The following is a 9,498-nucleotide window of genomic DNA, read 5'->3' as shown; positions in this document are numbered from 1 at the left end:
AATTTAAACACTAAAGGGACATGTTAACTAATACATGTTGATCAGGACGACTGATTTAATCAGTAACATCTGCAGGATTAAAAGTTGGGGTATACATTTAAAAAACAACATTTTGATAAGTATTTTTGGTCAAATTTATAGTGGAAATATCTTATATAAGACAAAACTAACTTACATGTAACCTTTCAGCAAGATATGAGAACTTGTTTTAAGCCAATAATTCCTTAATTATGATGAAAAAGTACCAGTTCTATTGGGAAATTATTTCACTTATAACAAGACATTTTTCCTATAAGTAAAATAATCTGCCAATGGAACTAGTATTTTTCAACAATTTAAAGAAATTATGGACTCTAAACAATAATTTAGAGTTGCTGAAAAATTATTTGTAAGTTGGTTTTGTCTAATTTCATGTGTGCTAAGATGTTTCCACTAGAAACTAAACCAAAAATACTTGGTAAGGTTTAGTTTTTGCAGTGTAAGAGTTTTCCACACAGACATAAAAATGGCATCAATCTTCTTTTCTATTCCCAAGACACCAAAAATTGCAAGTTGTTTCACCAGAAATTCAAGACACCACTCCACCTGAAATAACCACATTACTGTCCAACAGACTATTAAACAGAGCAAACCTTGGGTTCTACAAAAAAAGAAAATACAACATACATTCAGACATTTAAAGTTCCTTAGAAATGGTTATGCAAATGGTAGAAAAGCTTTGGCATATTTTGCCTACAAGTTGTGCCTGCACACTTGGAGAGAGGAGCAGAGTGAAGCGCTAGGAGGGGGCGGGGCTTCACTAAGCTCTTCCCTCAGTTTACACGTAGAGTTAGCAGTCCCACATAAAACTGTGGAGAGTTTAATTACCTACACTACATGCTATTTACACTGTTTTTTATTTATTATCAAGCCCAGGAGGGGTAATTTAAGGTAGTTCTTTGCTACACGACCACCTTAAATGTGCGAGCATCGCTGTGAGAGCTCATCTACAGTCTGAAGAACCAACAGCTACACGTTTAGGCCCCAAACTAAGCCCTATGGGGAGATGATCTTTGTCCTAACTGAGCACTTAATAGGATGATGTCTAGTAAAGCAGCTTTGAAATAGATTCTTAAAGGCTGACAATGCTGTAGTCTATCCTCAGAGCTTATTCTGGCCTTTTTCCAGTAATTAGTACTGATTTCCCATGAATTAAGCTACCTTAATATCTTAAAAAAAAAAGGCTTCAAACGAACTTGGTTCACACTTAGAGAGGAAAAACCAGACTAATATCTTATAATGCATCTGTGGGTGCAACAACGTTAACAGATACTGATTATCATAGACAGGCACAACTTTAAACAGGTTTAAGAACATGAAACCAACCAACACTTACTGGAAACTGTGACTCAGGAAGCTGCTGCAACTGGAAATCAAACACTTTAGCCCTGAATTCGGGCAACTTAGCACTGCAAAAACACCAAATACTCTAATATTTTTTTCTAGTTTCTAGCTTAAATATCTAAGTGCACTTTGAATAAGACAAAACTATCTGACAAGTAACTTTTCAGCAAAATTTAGGAGCTTACTTTAAGGAAATTATTCCTTAATGTTGAAAAAGTGCAAGTTCTACTTGCCTAGCAACGCCAGCCAAGCCCAACCCGTCACCTAGCAACGCCAGCCAAGCCCAGCCTGTCACCTAGCAACCCAGTTCTAGTTCCACTGCCCGATTATTTCACTTATAACAAAGGGTATTAGTTTCTTGTTATACTGCATTTACATGATAAATATCAGCAAAACTTTGTCAATATTCCACTAATTTCATAAAAACCTACAATTTCACAATTGAATGTTTCTGTTAAATAAGGAACATAATTAAAAGGACATTTAAATTAGTTTGTTCATGCAAAGATTTATTAAAAATCTTGCTGCCACTTCCTGTTTGTCTTCTTCTTCTTCGTGGTTTACACCAGAAAGAAAGTGTTTCCTTTCCAGTTTTGCAAAATAAAACAATTTTGATACGGCCGGAAAACCACCTCATCTTAGCACCAAGACTTTCTATTGAAAAACTTTTTTTTTCCCGAAAATGATGTGTTTCATTTAGCAAATGTATTTTTCAGTGTCAAATTAATATGATCAATGGACACACAGCTACTGAAATAATCTGCCAGTTGAACTAGTACTTTTTCATCAATATGAATATTAATAATTTATTTAAAACAAGCTCCTAAATCTTACTAAAAGTTAGTTTACTTGGAATAACACAAACCTAAGATATTTTCACAAGAAACTAGACAAAAAAAATACTTGATAAGATTTTGTGTTTTTGCATTAAACAGATAATCATGGTAAAAAAGGGAGAACACCCACTTTTAATTTTAGGGATCAGGACATAATATGTATTATCTTGTCTTTACCAGGCCCCACGGTTACATTTTAATCTCATCTCAAGTCTTAAAAAAAGGGTCAAAGGCCAAAAAGTAAGAGTTGTATGTGGAAAACTAAATACAGCCTAACTGCTTCTGTATATTTTCAGAAAAATGAGCAGCCATTTTGCTTCTCTGGGGCATTTAGATGCTTTCGAACACAATGCCAAGAAATAATCTTGGAGTCGTGTCCATCAACCTGTGAAGGGTTTTAAGGCAGTTTCCTTCAATCTGAGGTTATTTATTCTAAGACAAGGGAGATGGAAAACATTCGCCCCAATGTTGGACTGTTGAATAGTAAGATAAATAGTTGTGGAGCTGAAAGGAGGCGTTCTCTCTCCCCACCATGATCGTACAAGAGGCTGAGAGCAAAGCGGAAACCCAGACGACAACAAACCGAGTTGCTTCTGAGTCGTCCCGATCGGATTTGGCACAGAGACTTTGAGAAGAACCAGAGGAGCCTCAACCAAACCAAGCAACCCAACTTCTGTTTAAAATATCTGTTTAAACCATCACCATGTCGTCACAGTATAATATGAAACAGCTAATCTGTGAATAAATCTACTTTCTCCAAGTGCTAACCAAGGTTAAAATAGTAACAAAATAACAAAAATTGAAATTGAGAAAATATTTTTTGTTAACTAAAATAAATAAAAACGGTAATTAATGTGGAAAAATTTAACTAACTGGTGCTACGTCATGCATTTGTAAATGTCATGCTAATGTAAATACACTGAAATTGTAGATACTTTGCTCTCTTCTTTATAAACCTATTAAAATTTCAAACTGATGGATTTTTTTTTTCCCACTCATGCCGTTTACGTCAGCTGTCGGCAGATCACATTAATTTTGCAAAATGACGACAGCAATAGTTAATAATTTTATATATATATTTTTTAAATTGTATCTTCTGTTAAACATTCATTGGCTAATCAATGTCTGCATAATCACAATATATTACTTTTACCTATTTGAATTAACCAGATAATGACAAAAATTTACAACTAATAAAAACTAAACTAAAACTAATATTTAGCTAATGATAACTAGCAAACACGCTCTAAAAACTATTTACGACTACCTGAGTTAGACAAACAAAAGGTCACAACAAAATAAAACTCAACTAAAAACTATCATAACCCTGGTGCAAACTAGAAACAACCAATCAGAGCCAGGAGGCGAGTCTTAGCGCTGTCAATCATAATCTTGTGTGACCCTGCAGCTAGCAGAGAATGTAGTGAATGTTCAGGCTAGTTAGCTTAGCTACTGGTGAAAGTTGATAAATGGCTTTCCTGTAAAGGTAAGTTGCTTCTCCACCATTTTTACATTTAGCAGCGAGTACATGAGTTTGATTCACACCATTAAGACCCACCTCCTGGTGCTGATTGGTTGTTTTCATGCATTTTTTCAGACGGCATTAGTAGCTCAAGGAAGAGGTGGAGGAGATTGATTTTTTCACAGATTATCTGCCTCATATTACAACATGGTGACAATTTTAACAAATATATAAAAAACATATTTCATTTTTAAATAAAAGTTATATACTGCAGCTTTAAGCTGTGGGCCGATGTTGCTCAGGATGTCACCGTGGTTACGATCAACACCTCCCAGTGAGTGAAAACCTTATTTATCATGCTATAATGTTACATTGCATAGAAGTTAGAGCTTACTCTATGAGCACAAAGAGTCTCTGGGGATCTGCTTCATTCATGCCTTACCAGAAAGATGCTACGGAAAGTAAAAGAGACGGAACACTGGGGCAGCCATTTTGGGTCATTTCGCCCACCCGGCCCTCTCTTCCATGTGCGTTTCCTCGGCGACAGAAGAGAGAGGTGAAGGGGGGGATCTATTGGCACGGCACAGACAGATCCGTCGCTGTGTGGGCTAGCAGCTGCCGGGGGACGAGCACACGGAGCCGCACATGCTCAGTTTGGAGGAGGACTCCGGCTCTGGGTCCGCATCCTGCGCGTTGTCTTCGGCGACCCCGGTTTCCGCCTCGTCGTCCCTGTCAGCGCTGGGGTCGTCGCCCCCGGCCTCCTCCTGGCCCTCTTCCTGGCCCTCCTCCTGGCGCCTTTTCAACCTCACAGGTAGAAAAATAAATAACTGGTATCAGTGTTTCTCCCTGTGCTAATCACTCTGCTGCATGCAGCGGCAAAAAAACAGAAACCACAGTAATGAGTGTGGAGTGTAATTACAGGACTTGACTGAATTAGACCGTGTAGGGCTCTTCACTGCTACGCATAATTCTAGATTCATTATAAATACCAGTAGATTGTCATTAATTAGAGCAATAGGATATAATAAGACACTTGCACAGAGAGGGAGTTCAGTAGGACTGCAGTGGCAGGACTTGGTCAATAATAAATGAGGCAATAATTGAGTGCAGAACAGAACCAATATCCTTCCCTGCACCTTGCAAAGAGGAATACCTTACTATAATTTATGCCACTTTTATTCATAATTAACTCTGCATATTCTGCAGGAAAGCTTTGCAGCACAGTTTTAAAACAAGGCTGGCTAGCAGATAGGAGTGTGTCAAAAAATGATTCACGAGATTCTACTGTGGCATATTACGGCTTTTAGTAGATAGAAAAGGAGGAGTAAATATCTAGATTCATCTCAGAAATTTGCAAGAAAAAACAAGGAAGTTTCTGACTTTGAAAAGCTGAAAATTTGCTAGAAAAAACTCAGAAAATTGTAGATTAATTTCAGAAGGTTTAGGAAAAAAACTTGAACATTTTCCTAAAATTGTTACAATTACTTTATTTTTTCTAGAAAAGTTTTTAGGTGAAAATTTACTCTTCCTTTTTCTAGAAATGGCTGTTGGCAAAAGATCTCTGAAAATTTATAGAAAAACAAGAAAATTTGAGTCTGAAAATCTAAAAATTTGCTAGAAAAAAAATGAGGAAATTTTAGGTGAATTTTAGGAATTCTAGGAAAGAAAACTTGAAAATTTCTGAGTTTCAAAAGTTGAAAATTTGTGGGAAAAAATATTTTTTGGGGGAAATTTACTCTAACATATTCTGCCGACTAAAAATCTGAAATTTTCTAGAACAACAAAGAAATTTCTGAGTTTAAAAATTTGAGAATTTGCTTGAAAAAAAAAGACATTGAAAATTTCTGAGTTTTAAAAGTGAAAACTTTTAAAATTTTCAAAAATAACAGTGTGAAGTTAAAACTGTAAATAAAATAGGAGAAGTCCTGGCTCTGTTTCTGTATTTCAGATATTTAAAGCAAATAAGCAAAAAACACAAATCAATAATTATCAGTATTGACTGATATAAAATGTTTATATCATAATATGTTTTCCAGCCATATTGTCCAGCAAGGAAAAACGTATATTAAAGGATATTACTGGTACTTTTAGTTCATTTTTTGTGGAAATTCAACACAAATATTGAAGGGAAAAATTAAAAAATTGCATTTGTTTAAAACATTTGCAAGTTTTTTCTATTTTTTAACTAAGAGCCATTGTAGACGGTAAAAAAGGGCCATTTGTGACCTCTGTTTTTGACTTCCAGCTGTGTTTTCTTCCTCTTACCTCTCGCGGTTGAAGATCATGAACTCTTGCTGCACCACTTCAAGGCACTCCTGTAGGTAGTCGTTCTCCTGCAGGCGGACACACAGAGGACACAAAGTCTTCAACTTCATGAATCGACGCTCGCTAACCTTTTCCGTTGTTTCAGAAAAGCCTGAATGGGTCGGCTTCCCTTCTAATGACACAGAGTTTCGTCATTTTCAATCTTCGCGGTTCCTTTTAGGACGACTCGTGAATTGTTTGCAAGCCATCCTCAGATTGGATGTTTGGCTTGGGACAAAAATAGAACCTCATATTTCCAAAAGCACCCAGGGCAACGGCACGGAAAGGCTTCATAATTTAATAATCTTAGTAATAATGCAGCATGAGCGCGCACACACACACACACACACACACACACACAACTCCCACAAGGCTGCTGTTGTACATGCTGATCAGCCCTGATAACAAGTGAACCGCCACTCACACACACACACACACTGATGGTAATAACACAGTCATGAGGGCTGTTTGATGAGAACAGGCTGATTCTCTGATACAGAGAGGAAACCTCTGGTCTGCAGTTAAAAAACATCACAGGACCGGTCTTAGGATGAACACTTTACAGCGAATAAACCCACAGATCCTCCTGAATTCAGTCTCCAGCGGAGATTTGTCACTGTTATCCATCTGGAACTTAACATTCCAGTGTAATCCTTTTAATTAGGAGAACATCTTACAGCAATAATCTTATAATGATCGCTAAATGTTAGAGGAGTAAATGCCATCAGTGCCGGCTATTCCCATTGTTGCATAATAAGATGAAAAATTTTTCAATTAACTGATTAATCTTTTAGAAAACAGTCCAACAATGGCTTCGGATTCAAACAGTTCTGGCTGACGGTTAATGGGGGAAATTAAACTGAGAATGAGAAACGCACAAACAAAAGTTAACACCTGTGAATGCTTAATTAAAGATCATAATAAGGCTCATTATGGAGAATAACTAAGCAGATGAATATTTATTTATTTATTCTGATTTATGGCTTACCAGTTAAACAAAACAGCGTTGAGTCAAATCTGATTTATTTTTCTGTTTTGCTTCAAGCTGAAACATGGAATACTGACTTCAGCCGCAAAACATGAAATATTGTATCGTATAGTGACGCCAGTCATAAGCTTTATACTAATTCATCACTGAGCTGCCACTGCACTTGCCTGGGATAAAATGGAAATCAAATTAATCATGACTAATCAATTACTAAAATAATTGGCTACTAATTTAGTGATCAATTAATCGTCAACAGGAGTATACAGACTTTAAAGATGGCTATTTGCTGAAAGAACAATGTATACAGAGCAGTAAATAAGATGAAACTGTACAAATAATGTATAATAAATGTAACTTTCATAAAAAATATTTACATATGAAACTGTCTCCATGCTGTGACAGTTTGCTATGAGACAGATAATCTGTGAAATCTGAAAAAATGTACCAAAAAAAAGCCAATCAGAGCCAGGAGGAGGATCTTAGCGCTGCCAATCAAGCTCATGTACTCGCTGCTAAATGTGCTAATGGAGGAGAAACAACTTATTGTTACAGAAAAACCCTTTATCTCCAGTTAGCGGTGGCTATGCAAACTAGCTTTAGCATTCATGATAGGCTACGCTAATTGCAACGAACCCAAGAGCAAGTTGGGTACAAGGGAATGAGCAGTGCCACATGGAGAGTGATTGACAGCGTTAAGGCCCTCCTCTTGGCTGTGATTGGTTATTTTTGGTTAGCACTGCACTGTAAAAAAAGGAAGAAGAAAAGGTAACTAATTTGCAGTAAAATACCAGCAGCGGTGTTTGCCAGAATTTTACCAAATGAATACAGTACAAAAAGTACAGCCAGAATTTTACAGTATAAATTTACATTTCACCATATTTATGTCAGTATTTTGCCATAACTTACTGTAAATTACTGTACTCACTGTGTGGGAGCACTGGGAAGATGGGGAGGAGCTAAATTTTTTCACAGATTATCTGTCTCATACTGTAATGTTTTACTAAAAGAGAAAATATTTTATCTTATCGAAAAAAATTCTGATTTTTTTTTCTAAAATAAGCATAAAAAACCCCCATAAAACTTGTACAAATATAAAATGTACAAATTGTTGTATTCACCGATTAATTTATCTATGGCCACCTTGCATCAAATCAACAGTTTTAAATAGTTTTTTAGTTTACAGATTTTTTCTGTCACAATTTTACTGTTTATTACTGTTTAAATATGCAGATATTTTTTTTTACAGTGTGCCTCTTTACTGGAAATAATTAGATTGATTTGATGTGAAGCAAAACTGAAACGGATCTATCTGTTTCGTAAAATGTCTCGAGAAGACATCGGGTGTGAAAATGAACTGAAGCTGCACTGAATCACGCATGCTTTTGAAATTGAACGTATAATCCAGAATAAAAGCGGGTCAGTCATGCAGAAAGCTGCACAGTGTCAGCAGGTTATGCACTTTAACAATAAGTATCTCTTCATGCTCTCTACTGGAGCGCTCTTTTATTCATTTTGTTTGCAGAGCAGAGAATAGAAGCAATTCATATCAGCTGAGGGTAAAAAATGGAGCTTGGCTCACCGCCAAACTAAAAATATGCAGTTTTGACAGGAAGTGCCTTACAGGAGACCTGAGCTGCATTATTATTATCCCAGCCAAGCACAGACTCTTGGAGTATACTATTCATTTCAGCACGACTCCTGCAGCAGTTATTGATCACCTACATACAAAAGTCATTTAAAAATTGGAAATTACACACACAAAAAAAATGCAACAAAACAAAATCTGATCAATTTTAACAACAAAAAGTGTTTCTTAGTGTAAAAAGGCAGCATGAAGCTACAAATGTAGGATTTAAGATGAAAAGGAATGACAACAGATGCAGTAACATCTTGAATCCTGTCTTCATCCTCACAGCTCCCAAATCCTCCTACGTAACAGAATGTGCTGCAGTTATTCCTGGGGTAAAATCCATTACAGAGGATCATCTCAAACATCCACTAATGAAAGATCAGACCAGTGCTGTCAAAATCTTTTTCATTTTGGGCCAAAGCAAGATCATGGACGCTCTTAAAGGGCCGGTTGTGTCAGAATGTGTTGATAAAACCCCTGAACAAGCTTTTAAGACATCATTAAGTTCTTAAAATTAAATTATATTGACCATCTTTTCACACTGATCAGTCCCTCCAGGGTTTTGCGGTTGGTTTTGTTATTATTTGCTTGTTTGTGGTATTAATTTACAAACATTTGTGATGACGGTAAATTATTCCTCATCACTTGGATCATGGACTATAATTTGACATAAACTACAGCTGTTTAGTACAAGCCAAAAAGCTAGCATCACTTAAACCCAAAAAATCTGCAATAAACTCAAATTATGCATTAGTGCAAAAAAAGTGCAGGAATTTGTTGATTTTGCGTGAATTTCTACAAAAATTTGCAAGAAACTGGATCTGGCAGAAAGTAGATAAAAACTGCTTTGATTTGACTGATAAAATAATATTTAAGCACACTGTTATCCTCTAAC

At 36.2% G+C, this 9,498-nt stretch overlaps 1 protein-coding gene across 1 annotated transcript in view; it reads right to left on the bottom strand.

Moving 5' to 3' along the window:
• Positions 1 to 297: 297 nt before the first annotated feature.
• The window catches only part of stk32c (serine/threonine kinase 32C), a 97,531-nt gene continuing 88,330 nt past the window's right edge, over positions 298 to 9,498 (bottom strand). The window contains exons 11-12 of the mRNA XM_014469477.2: positions 5,947 to 6,014; positions 298 to 4,485 (exon numbers count right to left, since the gene is read on the bottom strand). Of these exons, the coding sequence (XP_014324963.2) occupies positions 4,290 to 4,485; positions 5,947 to 6,014 (264 nt within the window). The 3' untranslated portion in view covers positions 298 to 4,289. The remainder of the gene's footprint in view (positions 4,486 to 5,946; positions 6,015 to 9,498) is intronic.

The sequence above is a fragment of the Xiphophorus maculatus genome, chromosome 22 (genome assembly GCF_002775205.1).
Source record: "Xiphophorus maculatus strain JP 163 A chromosome 22, X_maculatus-5.0-male, whole genome shotgun sequence".
In the NCBI taxonomy this organism is placed as follows: domain Eukaryota; kingdom Metazoa; phylum Chordata; class Actinopteri; order Cyprinodontiformes; family Poeciliidae; genus Xiphophorus; species Xiphophorus maculatus.
The sequence above is the reverse complement of the archived record's forward strand: the minus strand, read 5'-3'. Positions and strand labels throughout refer to the sequence as shown.